Source organism: Hippoglossus stenolepis, chromosome 11 (genome assembly GCF_022539355.2).
Source record: "Hippoglossus stenolepis isolate QCI-W04-F060 chromosome 11, HSTE1.2, whole genome shotgun sequence".
NCBI lineage: Eukaryota > Metazoa > Chordata > Actinopteri > Pleuronectiformes > Pleuronectidae > Hippoglossus > Hippoglossus stenolepis.
This window is the reverse complement of record NC_061493.1, coordinates 11900082-11920837: the sequence shown is the minus strand read 5'-3', so window position 1 is coordinate 11920837 and position 20756 is coordinate 11900082. Positions and strand designations below refer to the sequence as shown.

The 20756-nt window shown below is 46.0% G+C and overlaps 1 protein-coding gene across 10 annotated transcripts in view; it reads right to left on the bottom strand.

Moving 5' to 3' along the window:
- Nucleotides 1-20756, bottom strand: part of LOC118117355 (myomegalin) — a 39505-nt gene that overhangs the window by 5534 nt on the left and 13215 nt on the right. For 3 of the 10 annotated variants that reach the window (XM_035169525.2, XM_035169533.2, XM_035169528.2), the window contains exons 1-35: nucleotides 18305-20490; nucleotides 16631-16768; nucleotides 16427-16546; nucleotides 16245-16337; nucleotides 15919-16143; nucleotides 15656-15814; nucleotides 15456-15557; nucleotides 14679-14816; nucleotides 14364-14543; nucleotides 13878-14072; nucleotides 13612-13794; nucleotides 13420-13536; nucleotides 13040-13120; nucleotides 12819-12925; nucleotides 12575-12717; nucleotides 9968-10262; nucleotides 9526-9853; nucleotides 8106-8310; nucleotides 7901-8017; nucleotides 7546-7808; nucleotides 7240-7451; nucleotides 6913-7030; nucleotides 6700-6817; nucleotides 6349-6403; nucleotides 4084-4331; nucleotides 3902-4006; nucleotides 3651-3812; nucleotides 3227-3481; nucleotides 2804-2935; nucleotides 2604-2720; nucleotides 2328-2517; nucleotides 2126-2247; nucleotides 1120-1356; nucleotides 911-1012; nucleotides 76-296 (exon numbers count right to left, since the gene is read on the bottom strand). In XM_035169525.2, the coding sequence (XP_035025416.2) occupies nucleotides 76-296; nucleotides 911-1012; nucleotides 1120-1356; nucleotides 2126-2247; nucleotides 2328-2517; nucleotides 2604-2720; nucleotides 2804-2935; nucleotides 3227-3481; nucleotides 3651-3812; nucleotides 3902-4006; nucleotides 4084-4331; nucleotides 6349-6403; nucleotides 6700-6817; nucleotides 6913-7030; nucleotides 7240-7451; nucleotides 7546-7808; nucleotides 7901-8017; nucleotides 8106-8310; nucleotides 9526-9853; nucleotides 9968-10262; nucleotides 12575-12717; nucleotides 12819-12925; nucleotides 13040-13120; nucleotides 13420-13536; nucleotides 13612-13794; nucleotides 13878-14072; nucleotides 14364-14543; nucleotides 14679-14816; nucleotides 15456-15557; nucleotides 15656-15814; nucleotides 15919-16143; nucleotides 16245-16337; nucleotides 16427-16546; nucleotides 16631-16768; nucleotides 18305-19612 (6891 nt within the window). In that variant the 5' untranslated portion in view covers nucleotides 19613-20490. Of the gene's footprint in view, nucleotides 1-75; nucleotides 297-910; nucleotides 1013-1119; nucleotides 1357-2125; nucleotides 2248-2327; nucleotides 2518-2603; nucleotides 2721-2803; nucleotides 2936-3226; nucleotides 3482-3650; nucleotides 3813-3901; nucleotides 4007-4083; nucleotides 4332-6348; nucleotides 6404-6699; nucleotides 6818-6912; nucleotides 7031-7239; nucleotides 7452-7545; nucleotides 7809-7900; nucleotides 8018-8105; nucleotides 8311-9525; nucleotides 9854-9967; nucleotides 10263-12574; nucleotides 12718-12818; nucleotides 12926-13039; nucleotides 13121-13419; nucleotides 13537-13611; nucleotides 13795-13877; nucleotides 14073-14363; nucleotides 14544-14678; nucleotides 14817-15455; nucleotides 15558-15655; nucleotides 15815-15918; nucleotides 16144-16244; nucleotides 16338-16426; nucleotides 16547-16630; nucleotides 16769-18304; nucleotides 20492-20756 lie in introns of those variants that run through there. The other 7 variants (XM_035169530.2, XM_035169527.2, XM_035169526.2 and 4 more) reach the window with 7 other exon arrangements.

Here is a 20756-nt window from a genome sequence, read left to right as displayed (position 1 = left end):
AGCAGGAACTCGGTTATATTTGTGGTCTGCAGACATTAGTTGGTGATTTGTTGAAAATCTTTCTCTGGCTCTCACCAGATCACCGCTCTGTTTCTCGTTGCTCTCCAGCAGCGGCGGGCCCAGGCAGGCCTGCAGGGTCGTCTCCATGCGCTGGACGAGGCTCCGACCCTCGAGGACTTGCTGCTGCAGAGCACTGAAGTCATCCACATGACCGATGGCGTGGCGGCCGTTTCGGTTGGCAAATGATCCGTCGGGGGCCTCCCCCTCGAGCTCAGAGTGAGGGTCCAGAGTATCTGCTGGAGATACAAGGACTTTAAATGTATGTAAGGTATTGTTTTATACTGGAGTTAAGAAGTGATTCAAATAAAGTGTCAACAGGTACTTTTAATAAACCATAGACTGTATATAAAGATGGAAGACATGACAAAAGTGAAGCCAAATCGTCTTGATCGCCCCCTGGGGGCTGGGTGCAGTATATATCATAAACCTCGCCTCCTCCATCCTTATTGGATGGAACATGAACCAAACAAAAAAATCGAAATACATGTTAAATACATTTTTCTCAATAATGTTTTTTGTCATTTAGTTCTTATCACACTAATGTTTCTGATGCTTCACACTAATGTTCCTGTTTCCTGGGTTTTAGGGGTCGTCATGATTGACAGCTGAGACTGACTTGCGATTGGTCAAACACGTGTTTCGGCGGGACCTCAACACCACGGCTCCACACCACGATCACTACTGCACAGACTCAAAAGCACAAGATGGCGGCACCAGTATCCAGGATATTTTGGCTTCATTTTTGCACAACAGGGGGAACTGGAGTCGTCCATCTTTATTTACAGTCTAAGTAACAAGCCAACAAATCAAAGATTAAGTTGTAGTCATGCAGTTACAGTGTAAGTCACACCATTAGCAGTGCTATGGCTGTCGTCCAGGTCTGAGTAGGGAGGACCGGGCGATCCACAGTTAAACAGACCAATGTCCCTGACTGGTGGAGATGGAGCTGGGTCTGTGGAGCACACAGATGCACAAACCAGGCTTGGACATAACGCAAAACCACAACACAGCACGCTGAGCCTGACCACCAGTTAGTACATCTCGAAGTTTCCATCTCACCGTGCAGCAGCTGACGTCTGTAGAAGTTTTCTCTCTGAGGGCTGGCAGTGAGGGCAGAGAGGGAGGGGATCCGAGGGGAGCCGGCACCCAGCTTCTGCTCCAGCTGCTTGTGGAGCTCTAGTTGTTTGAGGGCGCTGTTCTCCTGGACGCTGGTTTGCAGCTGGGCCCGCAGACTCCTCACCTCCCCCAGCAGCTCCCCCAGCTCCACTGGCAGACCTTGGAGCTCACACAGGTAGCCTGAAGACAACATACACATTTACTGGGGAGTCTGGAACGTGTTTGTTTGCTTTGCTTTGACCTTGCATGTCAGTATAACTTTTACCAAATGGCCATTACTTGACTGTTTTTTGCTATTTCTTATGTTTCTTTTATCGTGTTCTTTTGCCATCACTTTTAAATAAAATATTGTAAAACCAGACATAGTTTGCTTTCAGAAAATCGAATTGGTGAGGATCATCGAAAGGAAGCATAATTTCAAAAATCTATGTGAACACGCTGCAATAAAGCAAATGTGTATTTATGTTTATGGAGTGAAAGTGTGGAATTCTCTGAACAATGATTTAAAATGTTGCTCAAATACAATTAAATTAAAACTAAATACAAATAAAAATGTATCAAGAAAAATAATGAAACAGTATGATCTTGATTTGAAATGAAAAACATTTATGTTATGATGTTGGCTATTGATTAACATATAAATGATTTATAATGTGATATGTGAAAAGAAAGGAAATCAAAAAAAGGGATGGTTATCTGTATTTATGTCACATTATTTATATGAACGGGGGTTAACATAAGATTTTTGTTCTTTCTGCTCCTTTTTGTGTTCATGGAATGTGTATAAGTGTATTGTTTTATTTTGTGATTACGAATGTGCATTGGTCTAAAAGGATGTCATTCATAATACAACCAGGAGATGGCGTTAAAGTAAGAAATTCCACTGATAGTTCTACACATAAAAAGGTAGTATATTAAAAAAAGCTAGTGTATAAAATACACTCCTGACCTTTGCTGGCCTTTGTGGTGGAACACACTCGATCGTAAACTTGCAGTTCACTCTGCAGTGAGTGGATGAGCTCCCTGCTCTCACATAGCTGCTGCTGCAGGAGACAAACCTCATGCTGGAGCCTGAAGAGGAACATAAACAAACACAGTGAGGTCAAGTGACGTAAACAGGTCAGAATCTATATGCTCACAAATGCACCAACCTGTTGGTTCTCTCCTGACTGTCCTGTCGCTCCTGCCTCAGTGTGTGTATCTGCTGTCCCTGCTCCTGACTGTGAGTCTGAAGGCGTCTCAGCTCCTCCTTCCACTGCTCGGCCTCCAGCTCCGCCTGCTTCAGACGGGCCCGTGCGGTAAACACGGCCTCCCGCAACTGCACAACCTCCTCACACGTGTCTGAGGGACGAGGAGAGTCCACAAAAGTTAACACACATAAAGAGAAAACAAAGGAGAAGACTTCAGTTGGATTTCAGATACCGTACCTGTGCTGGCCTGCAGGCGTGACTGGAGACCCAGGTTTTCTTGCTTCAGGACTCTGATCTCGTTGGACAGTTGAGCGACTGTATCCAGTCCCTGAATGTAGATGTTTGTTGGTGCCCCTGGAAAAAACACAAGCGATTTGATGTCATCTCTTAGAGAGGAAGAAGTGATCATGTTTCTGAGTGTAGGAGGGTTATTGTACCTCCATCTCGCCCGCTGCTGGCCAGTCTCTCTTCCAGCTGCTGGCGCAGCCTCTCGTTTGTCCTGATGGACTCTTCCAGACGCTGGCGGAGACACCTCACCTCCCGCAGGTGCTCCTCTATCAAAGTCACCCCTAGAGACAAGTACATTGAAATGTTTTATTTAATCTTGTTTTTACTATTGTCTCATTTGTCATTTTTTATTTTTGAATTTGTGCTCTAATGCTGTGTGATCTTCAAATTGCTTGTTTGCCTTCAATTTTACATTATTAACTTCTAACGCACCTTGTAACTGTGTTTTGAAATGTGCAATATAAACATTATCATTATTATTATAACTATTATTATTATTTACAGTTATCTGCTGATTATTTCATTGGCCAATTAGGATTATACAGAGCAGACAAAAAATCACTTCTCCCCACCTGTGTGGCTGCTGCCTGGCTGGTGCCCAGATGATCCAGGGAAGCTTCCAACTTGCTGAGCCATGTTCTCCATGTCCCACAAAGTCCCGCCGGACACTGGACCTGAGTCAGATTTAAGAGGGTGGCCTTCAGGGATGCCACCCAGCTGGTGCTGTTGAAAGGCATGATGGGAAAGCAGGCTGTAGCTGGAGAGGTCGTGCTGGTTGTGGTTGTTGAAGGGGGGGAACAGGGTCTTGTCATGGGGAAGTGCAAAGCCTGTAACCATAAACACACAGACAAACAAGAGTGAGACCCTTTCATTAAAGCACTAGAGAGGATTATGAGACCGTGCTTACACACACACACACAGTGGAAGTTATGAAAGTCTTTAATTTATGATTTGGAGATAAATTTCCCATATGACACACTCTCCCTGGCCCCTCACCCCTGTTCTGCTCATTCATCCGTTTGTAAAGCTTGTCCAGCTCTGGGCGAACAGCGATCACAGACAGGGCCCTTGGCCAGGGGTCAGAAGTGATTTCCTTACCCCAGATGTCAGGGCCAGGGGGGACAGGGAAGAAGGGGGAAACAGGTTCACTGAAAAGAGCTGGGGGAGAATGACAGGAAGTGATGTGTAACATGGAAGAAGAGGAGGAAAAGGTCATCTATTTTTTTTACCATTTTTGAGTCCCATACCTCTGGAGGTCTGCCTGGTCAAAGACAGAGGGGCATAGCAATGCATGTTGGGACAGCTGCTGGAGGACTTGAGAAGGCCATGAGGAGGAGGGAAAGATGGACGGACTAGAAGAGGGGGAATGGAAGGTGAAAGGATAGAAGAGGTATGTTGGCACAGAGGGAGAAAGAAAGATGAAACTTACCATCTGGTTCGGATCCGTGTGCTGGCTGCTGCAGCCGGTGCTCCACCTGATACTCTCTGCTGTCTAAATCCGAGCACAGCTCCAAGTCCTCATTGGTCCTGCACTCGTCGGACGCCAAGGAGGTCCTGTCTGATTGGTCGGTGGTCTCGGAGAGGGCGTGGCAGCTGGACGGGGTCTCCGGACGCTCCTGCAGCTTGGTGTGAAGCGACTCAATGATTTTATCTTTCTGCTGCAGCTCTTTACTCAGCCTGAGGATGAGAATCACATATTACACAGTGAGCTGATAGAAATGTTTTTATACTTAAAGTATTCATGATACATTTACATGCGTCATTAATAGCTAAACAAGAAATAACATCATTAAATTTACTTCACTGTAAATTTAGGACAGAACATTTTTATGGAGCTTTGCATTTTATTATTGATGAATTGTGATTTGTTGATTCATCAATTTGCTGATAAATTGAAATGTTTCCAAAACTGTTTTGTTAATCAAATAACTGGTTTAATGTAATAACAGGTGGTTTTTTGAAGCAAAAAGAAAAAAAATCTAAACAAATTCATTAAATGGGAGAATTTGATGCTTTTCTTTGCTACATGATACTACATGTTATTGTCTTTGGAGTGTTGGCTTGTTAGTCATACAAAATAAGTATGTATCACAAGTATGAGATGACACATTATTCCCTGAGACAAAACAACAAATACATTATCAATTTCATCCATCTTGTATTCTAAAAAATCTCAAGCTTAGTCATAAAGTCATTTTATTTTCCATTTCAGTAATCTCTTTTAATGAGTTAAAGTTAATCCTCTGTACTTGGGCCAATCTGCCAGCATTTCCAAGTAGTAGTGTTTGTTTTACAGCGGAGCTCTGCCTGTAAATACGCCTGTGATATTTAACCACATGTGCAACTCTTACTGTTTCAGCTGTCGGAGCATGAACTCCCTGTCTCTCTCCAACATGTGGGACATCCTGCAAAACGCCGCCTCGCTTGCCTGTCTGCGACCCACAGAGAACGACCACAGAGAGTCCCTGTATATGGGGCTGCTCTTAGAAAGCATCGATTTCCACAAAGGAGCCATCTGGCCGAGTCCAGTCTACTGACCTCCGTCTTTAATGTCCTCTGGTGCTTTACCAGTATCTATCGTAAAGATGAATTCAAAACAAAAACTCCACAAGAAGGCAGCAGTTCTGATCAAGCAGGAGACGTCTTATGTTCAGCAGTGTGAGGCACCACCAGGAAAACCCTGTCACACTGAGCCTCCTAAGCCTGGCTGGTGGGACACCTGTAAGTCTATTCAACTAAAGCAACTTAACGGTAAAGGATCCGCACTTGGGCCAGTATGTGGATTAACAGCAACCTTCTGTCTCCTCTCCAACATAAGGAGCCATGTGGACGGCAGCTTGCGTGCAGCAGAGCGTCACATGACAGAGGGAACTAATCAGTGCGACAGAGCCAGCGCTCTACACTGCGAGCTAATGACTTCGAGGGAGATCCAGTGATCACAGTGTTGCAGGGGATGCCACACACACTGCTGCTGTGTTGATCTGCAGGTTTAAAGGTGGCCCCTTTTCAAATGCTAAGAGCTGCAAAATATAAAATACTATCTAGAGTAGTGCATTTCTCCAACAAGGCCCAACAATCCTACACATGATTGTCATGTTCTTATAGAAATATAAAAGAAATACATCAGATCTGAATCTTCCCCAAAACGTGTCTTATTTGTAAATATGACATAAAACTATCAACTCAACTATCAACACTACCTTGCTGAATCCACATGATGTCAGATATATTTTTTTTAAATCTTGATCTTTGCATTATTCCCTGAAAATGTTGAAAAATGCCAGATCTTGCAATGTAGACAAATGTGGAAAACATCGAATGGCTTCTTCTCAGGCCCAGGCCCCATCGTTCTTAGTGAGCACAAACCTCCACCAAGGTTACAGCACAATCTCGCCATGTCAAAGAAAATACAAATAAATCCTGGATCTGCTCTTTTGTCCAAATCTATTCTCACATTTAATCCTTTGATAGTGCCCCATCTCTTCCAAGATTTCATCAAAATCCATTGAATTGTTTAAGTATAGTCCTGCTACTTCTGAATTGATGAAAACATAACCTCCTTGGTGGAGGTCATGATATATAAATAGGATATATATTTATATTTATTGCCACTGTTAAATGAATCTCACCACCATTTCAAGTTGTGACTAATATTCTGTTTCACTCACACATTCATCATGTGGAAATTACTCACCTCAGGGCGAGCAGCTCATGGCCCGCTTTGTCATCATGGCTGTCTGCTCGGTCGCCTGTGTAAACATGTAATTGTAAATTGTGCGTATTGTTGATTTAAATATTTACTGTGTGTTGTCGAATGTGAATTATGTGTGTATTGTTGAGCCCTGTCAGAAGGAGGACAGATAATCACTTGGGACAGGCAATAAAGTACTTTCTTTCTTTCTTTCTTTCTTTCTTTCTTTCTTTCTTTCTTTCTTTCTTTCTATCTATCTATCTATCTATCTATTTATCTATTGATTTAATATAAAGCTGTAAGACATGAAGTAGCTTTGTGTGCGTGGGAAGCAAAGGGGAAGACGTGTCTTACGTCCGCTGATCTTGGTGACCACTCTTTGTGCCAGGGCAGAGCTCTGTGCCAGCTGCTCTCTGAAGCTCTGACCCATGTAGTAATCAATATCGTTCGCTCGCAGCAGCTCCTCGAAGGCCTAAACGTTGTGGAGAATGTGAGCCAGAGCATTAATAATAAATAGTCTACATAATGAATAGAGAACTGAAGTAATTCAGAAGGCGTTTGCAGTACCTTAGTGGTGTCACCCAGGTGCTGGGTGAGGATATGGCAGACCCCCTGCCCCTCTCTCGTCCTCTGCCTCAGGTGGGACAGCTCACGAGCTTGAGCCTGGATCAGAGAGTTGTACTTCCTGTAAAGGGAGGGAAAGCATTGGAGGAATGTTTTTCTAGGAATGTTTTCAGAACACTGTGTTCAGTCTTGACTGTGCCTCTGTTGACTAATTCTAGATAAAATAAAGGTGTCTTGGGTTATTCATTCAGGGATTATTGACCCACCAGGGGTAAGAGATAATCCTCACAAGCCCCAGTCCCCACAGCCCTTCTGTCTCTGTCCACTCACCCAGGCCAGGTGGCACATTTCTCTTCTGCTTGGCCTTTCCCCTCCAGTCTGGAGCTCTTCAGTTGTGCCTCCAGTGACGTGACTCGTTCCATCAGCTCCTGTAGCTCCCTGCTGGGTTTGGGCCCTGAGCGGATCCCTTGGGGGTCAGACATCCAGCCCTCATCCTCCTCCGCACCGCTGGGGGCTGGTGACTTCTCAAAGGCCCAGTTTACCTAGAAGGTGAGAGTGAAATCACAAAAAAAGCTCTATGAAGCATCAGTAATATTACAACAATGACGCAGACCAGCTGATTAATGGTTCCCGTACCTTTCGTGGGGTACGTTCCAGACTGGAAGCGTAGTCGCTGGTGGCAGACAGGGAGCGGACACGCAGCTGCAGCCCACGGATCACTTTATGGCAGCGGGTCAGCTGTGAGCGCAGATCCAGGACCAGATGTTGGACAGAGGCCTCATCCCCCATTTCATAAGTTCCTCTGTTACTGCTGCAGTTACCACTTAACCAGCTGCTGCCTGCACCATCATAGTCCTGAGGATGGGACAGTGACGTGCACATCTCCAGATCGTCAAACTCTGCAGGGGGGAGAGGTTATTCATGCATGATGAATGTGTGCATTATATAGGAGAACATTTATGTTGGTTGTCATGTTTTAAAAGTTTGTCACCAGGGCTGCTGGTGTCTTCTCTTTCAGCTTCGTTCTCACTGCGGCCACACGTCTCATAACCCAGATCCTGAAGATCCACCTGCACCTGTTTATTGGCTTGCTGCACCGACGTCTCGGCTGCAGAGAGAAACGACCAAAACCTTTTACACTTGCAAATGCTTGGTTGTGGTTTTGAACACTTGTAGTCCCTGGGTGTTAGACTCACTGAGCAGATCTCTGTAGTCCTTCAGCTGCTCCGCCTGAGCGTGGACCGTGGCCTCAGACACCATCAGTCTCTCCTGCAGCTCTCTGTTCTCGTGGTGGCTCAGAGCCAGGTCCGAGCGCAGGCGGGCCGTCTGCTCGCCGGGACCCTCGTCTATATCCTGCCAGAGCGCTCCCACCTCGCTCCTGTCGCCATCAGGCTCCACCTCCTGCAACAGCAAAGTGTTGAAGCGACATGTAAAACAGGAATGCAGTGGTGGGATGAAACATCCAGCATTTACATCATTACTGTACTTAAGTACATTTGCCACGTATCTTTACTTTACTTAAGTAGATTTATTTTCAGGTACTTTCCCCCTGTACTCCACTACATTTAAATAGCTGTACTTTCTCCGCAACAACATTTTTGCAATGCATTGTGTTACATGTTCACATTGTTTTTGTATATTTTAAGTAATCAATAATGACAGGGGAATTGATCCACTGATCCAATTAGACCAGGCAGGTAACATTAGACCCCGCCTCCTACAGCAGCAGAAGAAGAAACACCTTAAATGGATTCAGAAGAGGCGGAGACTCTACCATAATGATGTAATGACTGTATTAGGGAATAAGTACTTTTAGTCAAGTAAAAAGGTGAATGTGGTACTTTTACTTTTAATTGAGTACTTCTAATTTCACTTAGGTAAAACATTGGAGTACTTCCTCCACTAATACCGGTATGTCATTTTCCATGACTTTAACAAATGGAACATTTTGTTTTTATTGACTGTAGAGTGTGATGCTAACTGTTGGAATATCAATTCAAGCTATATAAACAACCACAGGACTAAAAGAACAAAACATCCTCATACGGAGGCTGTAAGAAACAACAGTGATAAGAGGTCAGGGGCCTGGAGGCAAAGCTGCTCTAGCACAGTTAGCTAAACTCTGCTTTACACAAACACATGGCTTATAAACAGAGGTGGAGTATTACAAAGCTCTTTTACTACCTTAATATTGTTTTATATTTTGCCACTTCTATTCACCTCAAAACGTTCATGCACTGTTTTTCCACAACCATGAAAAAATAAATGAATAAATGTCTATCATAGTAAAAACTAGCCAATGCCCAATTGTCTCCTGAAATCGAATCAAGCTCCACCAAGTGTCCCACACTCACAGATAACGGTTCCCTAAATGTGTCAGATTTTGTTTCCCTCTATTATTCCTTGTATCCCCTGTAGCTCTGTATGAAAATATTATCAGATACACTGATGGAGAAATATAAGAAATTCGAAAGGATCATAATACATTTCCAGTGAATTTATTAAATCTTCTGTGATGGTTATTAGCTGCTCATATGAGTCAATTAAGCGTCCCAGTTGTTTTTATTTTATGGACATAAACTAATGTAGATTCCGGTGTAGAGTACAATGTGTTACCTGGTGTGTGTAATGATGGGACGTCAGCGTGCCGAGGTCCAGGGAGCATGGCCTGGTGCAGCGCCTCTTCCCCTGCTCCTCACTCACATTAACACACGGAGGACCTCGCTTCCCAACCAGCACCGAAGATGTTCCCTTCTCTTCATCTTCCTCCTCCTCCTCCTCCTCCTCAATGTCCTCCTCAATGTCCTCCTCTTCGTCCTCCTCTTCCTCTTCTTCCCAGTTCTGGCTCCTGTGACTCTCCTCTGTGTTTGTCCTCAGTCCCAGGGCTCCAGCTTGTCCTTCTTTCAAAGCCTGGTTCTCCTCCTGCAGTTTCTGCACTGCACTCCTACAGTGGAAGATGGAAACCAAATAGACTTAAACATATTGAAGCTTTCAGGCCAACACAACAGTGAACAAAGTTTTCGAAGACAATCAAAACATCTCTGAGACAACTACGCACCTCATCTGGGCCACAGATGTGTATCCATCCCTCTCCAGCTGTGACTTTATTTCCTCGAGCTGGACTTCAAGTGACTTCTTTTCCTCCTCGAGCTGCTTTAGATTAGCTCTCTGGGACAGTGAAGCCCTCACCAGCCCTGCAGTCACAGCCTCGGCTTCATGAGACGTCACAGAAGCCTGAATGAAGGACAAACTTTTCGCCGTCACTTTATCCTCATCCTCCTCTATGCTGTCCGAGAACTCGTCACTGCTGCCATCTTCATCGTCTCCTTCCTCCTCCTCCTCTGTGCTGAGCTCTGGAAACGCATAAAACATATAATTAGCTTCTTGCTCTTTAGTTAAAATCCTAATCAAATGTTTTTCTTCTTATTCTTGTACTTTGAAATCCCTCCCTCTCTAGTGTTCACTCTCTGCCTCTCCACAGCTCTGTCTGTACTGGATCACCACTTTGGGAGTCATGGGTCTAAAATAAAATGTTATGTCATAGTGCGAACCGGCCAAAAGCACACTCAAGGCGGTACAGCCCAGTGTGAGTGTCTGTGTGTGTTCATGAAAAAGACTTAGAACAATTCAAACTGAAACAAATGTATTGGATTCAAGATCCTATATCCTTTACACAAAGGTTGTGTAAAGTGTTTGTGTTCCAAATCTGAAAATAAATATATAACACAGTATTGTGTTTTGTGTTGCTGAAGTATTGTACACACACTCACACACTCACGCAAAGAGCCAGTGAGGAAACACATACATGGATGTTGGTTTACTGCCAGGAAACAGAGGCTGGGCGGAAAATAACGGGCAGGGATTTCAAAAGAAAAGTGTTTATGTAATACGCCCAAATGACACACAACAGACACAAAAACACACTGTGCCATGGGGCATGTGAATCATAGGTGTTTGGGTGTGTACCTCTACGGGGCATTAATCAGACTTAGTGGGATTACTTCATAATTAAGGAAAGTTTAAAAGTACTGACATTTAAATGGGAGAATTATCTTTGTGCTGCTCGGGAGAGGGCAGGAAACTTCTGGGTTATTTTTGATTGAACAATGTGCTCTGTAAGCTGAACTGACTGGACGTGGGGCCCTGCTAACACACTGCACACTGTCATCACTCTCACACTGGACACATGTAGCTGTGCACTGTGCGCGTTCATGTGTGTGTGTGTCATTTCAACCAACAGGGATTTCATGTTTTGTTTTTATATCAGGTGATAACTGAGTGAAAGGGCTCACATGAGCTTCCCCTTTATTGACGTTGTGAACGTCTAACTGTTAAAGCAGAACAGACATGCAAACATGAAAACCATGCCACAATCTCATGCATGACATGAACGAAAAACACTTGTTTGGATTGGACATGTCTGGTTACACATATTGTACGAATTATCTGCAGAAATCAGACAATTTCTCATATTTCTGACATTTAAATGTGACATTATTTAAAGCCATTTATAACGTGTGGGTTCCTACAGCCCCTACAAAGATGTGACAGGACATTTTAGGAGATAAACTGGGAGGCTGAGGAAGAAAAGACAAAATGCAAGGTGGGTTGATCTCTGGAGATAGAAGGAAAGTGTATCGAGGATCAAGGTGGGGGATTTCAGGGATTTCAGGTTTGGGATATTCTTAAAACAAATCCCCAATTAAACACAATAAAAAAGAGAAATCTGACGAAAATGCCAGCACATGTTTATTTTGCAATTAAAATACAAAAAAAAAGTGTCGACAAGGATTCCATCTTTGAGAGATCAGGACACAAATCCCAAGAAAATGCACTTTGCCTACTATAAATACTTAAAGAGCCAATGTTATGTCTGGCATTCACAGGTTGTAATTTAACTTATTTATATATATTTAACTGCCATCTTGGTACAAAGCTGAACTGAAGCTCAACTAGCAGCTAAAAACAATACACAGCATATTAACGTTGACCTAATGCAGCTGACTTTATGTTTCATGCATAACTGTCGGACTAAAATGTAACTACAGCAGGTTTACTCGAGTCGGAAAGCAATCCAAGGTTAAGCTGAACTGGGGGAAACTTCACTGCAAACTGGTCTGGCTTTGTATCTTAAGCGTGCACATCCTATTCACGCACAGGTGGTGTAAAACAAATGACGGATGGTGAGACGTTTTCACTGTAAGGCATGAGTTTGTTGTTTTCTCCACAAGACGTAACTTCACTGTGACGTTAAGGCTGGAAGAGTGACACGGGTGAGAGACAGTAACACACAACAATGGCAATACAGAACGGTCGCACTTCGGTCGCAGAACGGTCGATTTCATCAGACAATGTAAAAACATATTCACACCACACTCACAGAATATATTAATAAATAAGACTCTGAGTTGCACATTGCCACTTCATAGCATTACGGTTCCTCTGTAGTGTTTGTGCTACCTGAACCAAGCCGTCTGCACACTGACGGTCCTGCTTTGATTTTCATTCACACTTTGAGCTTCACAGGTTTTTCAGAACAGTGACCGCCAGTGGCTACAGGAAGCTTCTTCCCACATAAACAGTGCTAGTGTCAGACAGAGCATCACAGAGAGTTAGTGACAGTGCCCCCTTGCAGCCCCTGTGGCTCGACCCTGCCCATCCCCACCTCCAAAGTCGGGCTGCCGCTTGGCCGCCCTTTCCAGCACCAACGCCATGTTCCGGGTCCTGGCCAGCACTTCCTCCAGCTGTCCACGCAGCGCCTGAACCGAGTCGAGCTCAGTGTGGAGGGCCTGCCTCGCCTCTGAGCTGCTGCCAGGTGGAGAAGACGAGAACAGAAAAAGTGTCTTAAAGGCAAAAGACTTACTGCATTAAGAGGAAACTGTGATAAGAGCTGGGTGCAGCTGCCCTACCTGTCACTCTTGGTGTGCATGTGCATGAGATTTTGGTATAATCTCTTCTCTGCCCTCAGGGCATCATTCAGCTTGTTGTACTCTGACACAAGCTGCTCCAGCACACACTGAATCAGATCGGCAGGCAGAGTGGAGGAGGAAGGAGATGTAGAGTAAATGCACAATTCTTAATCACCTCTAAATATCATCTGACTGACTGGGAATAAAGAGAAAAATCCTACTTGGGGATCAGAGCCGTCTTTTGTGGCCACTCCTTCGACTTGCTGCTGAGCTAAAGACAAACTCAGAGCAGAGAGCTCCTCCTGCAAGAAGAGGACACAACGGCATGACTTGATGTTGTAAGATTAAAAAATCAAAAGCAAACACAGGGACTGTTCCTATGCATCATCTTAAGATTTATTCCTGGTGTTCTTAACTTAGAAAAGTTTTTAACTGAAACATTTTTTCTATTGTTTATTAGTATAGCCCTATGATATTTGTTTTCCTCCTCTTTTTCTGTCTCAGTAATTTAACTCAATATCACTGTAAATCAGGGTCTCCCCCCCCATCAATGATTTCTCAAGTATAGATAAAGATTGTATTTCAGGGTCCACACAGATACCTGAGCCTCTCTCTCCTTCCTCAGGACCAGCTGCAGCTCCTCCTGGAGGGTCTTCATCTCTGCCTCACTCTCTTTAGAAGACAGCTGCATTGCCTCTTCCTGACCCTGCATCAGCTCCTGTCGAGTAAAGCACACAGTGAATTTCACATATACAGGAAACGAGAGCAAGGGAATGCATGCGTGGACTGATACCTTGATAAAGGCTTCCTTCTCTTTGAGCAGACTCTGCAGGTGCTCCTTCTCTCCTCCCATCTCCCTCTCCTTGTCCCGCCTCAGCTCGTGCAGCTCCTGCTCTCGTAGCAACATCTGTCTGCGTAGCTCCTGCAGCTGGCCGCTCCGCTCATTAATCACTAAGGACATTCTGTAGGAGTAATCCTGGGAGAGAAGGAGGGACGCATTGAAGGTTTTCTAACTTATTTTAGTTGTAAACAGTTTGATGTACTAGTCACCGTGCATACCTGCAGATACTGGTCTTTGGAGCTCAGCGTGTTGAACAGATCCTGGACCCGTGCTTGGTGTTCATTCGACTGGCGGCTGCGGTCTGACAGCAGCTCCTGGAACAGTTTCTCTTTGAGCGCCAGCCGAGCCTTCAGCTCCTCCACAACCTCAGTGGGACCGGCCTGCACTCGGGCAACGAGGGCGGCTGTCAGATCCTTTACACACAAATACACACAAAATTAAAGTGCGAACAAGCAACACAGGTTCGTCTACCTGGGATGGCTTTCCAAAGCTTTGAAAATTGCACAGCAAACAATTAGAAGCCATGTTAACAAAAGCCATAAAACGTGTGTGTGTGTGTGTGTGTGTGTGTGTGTGTGTGTGTGTGTGTGTGTGTGTGTGTGTGTGTGTGTGTGTGTGTGTGTGTGTGTGTGTGTGTGTGTGTGTGTGTGTGTGTGTGTGTGTGTGTGTGTGTGTGTGTGTGTGTGTGTGTGTGTGTGTGTTACCTGAGTCTCCTGGCTGCGGCTCTGCAGGGCCGCCTGCAGCTGGTTGATGATGGTCTCCTTTTCTCTCAGAGTGTTTCTCTCCTTCTCCTCACTCTGCTGCTTCAGCCACTGGAGGTTCCTGTAGGCCTCGGCCGCCTGCTCCAGCTCCAGCTCTTTGCCTCGCACCAAACCGTCCAGACTCTAGTCGTCAAGATCACAAAAAGAAAGATCAGATCAGATTCTGTGGGCAAAAAGACTAACCATTCTGTTTCAGCTCAGACCCTGGCCACAAGTATAAACCAGCAGGTCTGATATCTTTTGGTGCAATGAGCGTACCGTGATGGTCTCTTCGTTGTTGGACAGGATGCAGCTCAGTCTCTCCAAGTCTCGCTCCTTCTCCCTGAGAGCCAGCTGCAGCCCCCTCACCTGGGCCTCGCGCTCCTCCACACTGCGGAACTTGTCATCAATGGAGCGCTGCAGACAACGAGAGGTACGGAAAATCACTCCACTGCTAATTCTGCATTATTCGTCATCTATACAGTGTTCAGTTTGCAAGTTCATGGCAAAAATTAGCCATTATGAAAGATTCCATTGTCTTAATATTGATCACAAATGAATTAAATCAAATGTGTTCGGGTATGAAATTAACATTTTAGTGATTTTTGGGGGGAAATGTGGACACTTTTCATGGAACATTTTATTATGAAAAGCCCACTGCACTAAGTTCTGACATCTAAGCACTTCCCCACCACTGCAGTATGGTTGCCACAGGATTTAAGAGAACAATAGAGATGTTTTCCCTCCTGTCTGAGGCAGAAATTTATGCTGACTCACTGCTTTTGTGAGGGATTTTGCATAACTGTCTACCGCCGGCTCTTTCTACAAAATGCACACTTCACTCTTTTCTCATGAAGAACCTCGATATTTTCCCAGGCAAGGCTCCCATGACTGTCCCATGAATCCCAGTCTATTGTACTGTGATCCACATGACACAGCAGTCTTCACTATCATTGTGTATATGAGTGTGTGTGTGTGTGTGTGTGTGTGTGTGTGTGTGTGTGTGTGTGTGTGTGTGTGTGTGTGTGTGTGTGTGTGTGTGTGTGTGTGTGTTACCTCCAGAGCTCTGTCTCTGTCTTTAATACGCTCTTTTAGTTTCTCCAGCAGAGCATCTCTTGATTTGGAGCTTGCCGTTGAATCCAACATGTCTGAGTAGTCCTACAGAGAGAAAAGGTTTTTAGACAGGATCAGAAATCTGTGTACGTGTGTATCTATATACTGTGTGTGTACAAAGTGTGTAGGTATGTGTGTGTTACCTCCAACTGTTGCTCCTTGTCCTTCAGGCAGTGTTTGAGCTGTTCGAGGCCTCTTTCTTTTTCCAGCACCACAGTGAGTCTCTCTGCTTCGCTCGCCTTCAGAGCTGCTTCTTTAGCCTGAAGCTCACAGCGAGTTTTCTGGAGGGCACAGCGCAGGTCCTACAGCGCAGCGATGAGCGGTTACACACACGCTGCATTGTCGACACTTCAAGGCGACTGAATGTTTAATTTATTCACACTAACACATTCGCAAACACACTGACCTGGTTGTGTTTTTCGGTGACCTCCCGGTGCTGCAGCGCCTCCTGCAGATCAGAGTTTAGTCTGTCCTTGAAACTCACTAAGTCGTCTCCTTGCCGTTGGCTCTGTCTCAGACTCCTCTGGCTGGCCTCCAGTTCCAGACCGAGGGAGAACAGGGAGCTCTGCACCCCCACCAGGTCACTCTGCAGATGGGCGAGGGTCAAGGACTCGCTGGCCCCCTCCTGAACCTGGAGAAGGAACGACCACGGACCAAGGTCACACAAACAGCAGGACATTAGCCTGGAGACAAGATGTCTCTCTATCATTAAGGATGTGTATCAGGTCTCACCTTGCGTTGAGTGAGCTGGTTGCGGTGGACTATTTCTTGCAGCTTGCACAGGGTGGCGTTCTGCCCTTCAATCATCTGATACAGCTCCTGAGCCTTAAAGCAGAATGAATATGTATGAGCACCTTCTCCACCGGAGCAGGCAGCACCTCACACTGACAAACAGCACAAAAACAAACACACACCTCAATGTCTTTTGTGCTCATTGACTCAGAGAGGTCCTGGATGGTTCTTTCTTGACTCTGAGCCGCCTGGCGAAGGGAACGCAGCTCAAACTCCATCTCTTTCAGATTCTCCTGCAGCCTCTACAGATGAAGACAGAGATCGCAGTCAGGCCGTCATCGGGCCACAAGTGTGCTTTTAACAAAGGCATTTTTTACATGTCATACCATATTGTTGGCCTCGCTCTGGTGGATCTTGGCCTGCAGAGACTGAACGTGGAGCTGGGCCTTCTGCAGCTCGTTGACACACTGACCGGCCGCACACTCATACTGGTTCAGCTGGCTTTGCTGCTCCTCAACAAGAATCTGTAATAAAGACAATTAAGATAAGAATTGAAAAATAAAAACCTAAAAAAGCAATATTTTAGTAAATATACAATTCAGACGGTTTAATGGTTCAAACATCAGATCAAGTCCAGCTGCTGAATTAATTGTGACAAAGACAATTTGCCTCGTGAACGATACAGAGTCTGAAGGCTGCATAACTTTCACAGTGGGTTGTGTAACACTGTGTGTGTACAACATTTAGAAACTCTGCTCATTCACGTGTATACTTTGTAAAAAGCTTGGGTGAGGAGAGAGCCCCTGGAGAGTGTGTGTGTATGGTAATGTGTGTGTGTGTTATCTGTGTTACTATTATCTTTACATAACCAGTGTATGAATAATTCCAACTTTCAAAGAAAAACTGACGGGGAGGATATCATTATGATACACACTGATTTATACATTAATTTAAGATGATATCGACAAAATAAAAAATATATTTAAAAAACAACGTTATCACTAAACTGATGTTGCTGCGGCAGCCAACCAGTACTGAGACAAAAGGGTGGTCTGACATTGCGTGGATCACTTTGCCTCAAGGGCTCTGGGTGAAAATAGGACAGTAGTGGAGTCACTCTGTCTTAATGTCTCCCCCCATGTCTAACCTACTTCAGTCAGCAGCCCCTGCACCAAGATCACGCACTCTTATTAAAGAAGATCATCTCATTCAGATGCAAACGCACCCCCAAAGACTATAATGATAAAAAGATGATTATTAACTAGGGGAGGGGAAGCCGGCTTTTTGCACGTACTCAAACACTGACGCACGTTCTCTTTGTGTGGTGCAACTTAATTTACAACTGGAAATACTGGATGAGGTATCTGTCTGCAGGCAGTGTTCATGATTCAGAGTATTTATCAGCTGCAGCAGAAGTAGACATGGATCCACAGCATCAAAATTCTGCAAAATGCCAGTGTTTTTACTCTTTACTTCCAATTTGTTGACATAACCAATGACCTCTTTCTACATGAGTGCACACACACACACACACACACACACACACACACACACACACACACACACACACACACACACACACACACACACACACACACACACACACACACACACACACACACACACACACACACACACACACACACACACACACACACACACAAGGAAATTAGGCCATGTCCTGTTTCACCACTTACCCACACCTGACCGCTCATGTAACGTATTCTAACACACAGATAACTAAGCAGGAGACCCACACACATCACCATAGTTCACATTCTCCTGAGTAAAAGCTTGTGGGAGAGGCTGTGGTAGGATTCAATCGACTGACAGCTGGATTATGAGGCTAATTACGCTAAAATAATGTGTGAGACGTGGGGAGGCTGCCCCATTTGCCTGTCAAAGATTAAAGCCTGTTAGACTGGTTCACTCGAGGCTGCAGATACTGCAGATTTGCAGTGCATAGGAAAAAAATCCTACTTCTCCACCAAGTGTCATCATCCTACAGTAATGAAACACTTCTAATCAGCAGCATCACCGTCCTCGTCAGGGTTTTATACCTGGTGTGGAGGTGGGCGAGGATACTCTTTGTACAGATCTTCTAATATATCCTCCATGTCAGTCAGGTTGAAGTTCTGATTCAGTCTGATCAGAGGGGTCTCCAGCTCAGGTGTTGGCGTCAGGATGTAACTTTCTCTGTCTGGAGTTCCATACGACATTCCGAGGACAGAATCAGGGAATCCCAGCCTCATGCCTCCATTACTGGAGCTCTTCCGGAGGAGCACTGGCAGCTTGCTTCCCTTAGAGCTCCGGACTGGCCGGTAGATGGTACAGCTCTGCAGAAAACAGAGGGCCGGAGAGAGGCTGGCCCCGGGTGAGACTTGACCATGTGGGGCTCCCATGTGCTCCTCAGAGAGGGAGTCAAATAACTGGTCATCTATGGGGTCCTTGGGGGACCTCAGAGGACCATCTATTATGGCCCCAGGCTGCAGGTATTCCTCAGCCGTCTCCAAAGATGCTACAGAGGGGCTGGAGCTGATACGTCCGGCCAGGGTTCGATCACTGTCTGATGTCCTCGAGGGGTCCTGAGAACCGGGGACCAGAGTGAGAGAGGAAGGGTGTTCTTCTGAATCGTCAACACTTTCTAGGTCTTTTTCTCCACCACCTCCTACTCCGATAAAACTGGCTGAATATCTGGTTGATGGCCCACATGAAATGCTCCTTGCCAACTTCCTGGGCACCTTACAAACGGCTTCATAGTCAGAGTCTGCCACCCGCCAGTGGGAACATCCTCGACACCTCCTGGGAGTGCTGGGCAAACAGCGCTGTGAGCCTGCAACTGTAATCTCTGACCCTGGTCCTGCAGGACACTGTGGGTGGTGGTGATGTTGACCGTCTGGGTTGTCGTCAGCCCAGGACTCGTACAAAGAGTAGACCAGGTCGTCCTGGAGCAGGGCACAGTACTTTGCATGAGTGAGACCCGAAATGTCCACCATGCCATCACCTGGCACTTCATTACCTCCAGCAACTGTAACTGCTCCCTCTTCTGAGTTAGTTTTCCGGTACAGTCCACCGATGCACTGCCTCAGCCGGTGTTTCTCCTGCAGGAGCCGCTGCAACCTTTCGATGGACAGGGCCTCCACACGGGCGATGACCGTATCAAAGCGGTACATGCGGTCCAGCATGAAGATGCACTTAGAACAGGCAAACTCCCCTCTGCCGTCCCGGGTCAGCTCTTGCCCCAGGGCATGGGACAGCAGCACCTGGAGGTTGAGCTTGGGGGTGGGGTGGAAGATCCATCGCCTCTGGTTGCCGCAGAGCTCCCGGCCACAAATGCGACACGTCTCCTTCATCTTGAGATCGAGCATTCCACAGGTCAATGATGATGTAGGTGCAGAGGAATATCGTATTAGCTGTCACATGAAGACACCGAGGCACCACGGTGGTTAGTCGCCTCCCAGTTTGAACCACGGTAAGGCTGGGGTCTTTCTTTGTGGAGTTTTTCTCTTCCTCCCACAGTATTAAGACATGCAGCTTGGGGTTAGGTTAATTGGGCGTGAACTCGTCCAAAATGTACCCCACCTCTCACCCAATGTCAGCTGGGATCGGCTCCAGCATCCCCCTGCCACCCTAAAGGATGGATGAAGACACCTGGTGCCTCAGTGTAAAGAAAAGACACCCATGTCAAAATAAGCTCCTCATGACACTGGTCCTTACAATGGCATTTGATTCATTGGCTTAAAGATGAGGTTGAGGCAGCAGTGATCAGGCTGGTGGAGAATGGACGCACATGTGGTTCTTAGTAGCAGGGAAGGTAAAGCAGGTTGATAAATACTGTGACCGTCACTGAGAGGGTTTCATCAGCTCAGGATCCCCGTTCTTTTCCTGGAGGTGCAGGTGCATCGGGAACATGGCGCATCTCCCCACTAATGTCACCGTCTCGTCACGTATTTATCCGTGGTGTGTGTTCAGGATTCCTCCACAGCACCGCGCGCTCCTCGGCACCATCCCCCGGCTGGCACGGACACACGAGCCGCACCGCGAGCCGTCATTACCGGTCATTACCGCCGGTGATCGGAGATAATAACCCGCAGATCGGAGCTGTAACAGGTGTCCCGGGACAGTCTGAGTCCTTCCCCCGGTGTCCGTCTCTGATGAGCGGACTCCTCGTTCATTTCAGGGCCGATACCGACACGTTCAGCGGGAGACACACACACGCACCGAACTCGATCCTCCGGGCCGATAAACGAAGAGGCTGCACGAAGCAGACCTGCAGCGGAGGACCGAACCATTCCGGGGACGCGGGGGTGGAGGAGGAAGCCCGGTGCAGTGGTCAAACTCGTTTAACATGCACTGTTGTTCCGACTCGTGGTGATGAGATTCATTTCGAAAGACGCACACATTGATTGTGTCGTGTGTCCAGAGAATATCTGCTTTATCTCAAGGTTTGTTGTTGAACCGATGGAGTGATGCTCCCCCGGGAGTCTCTCACTTCCTCCTGCCCGGTTTACT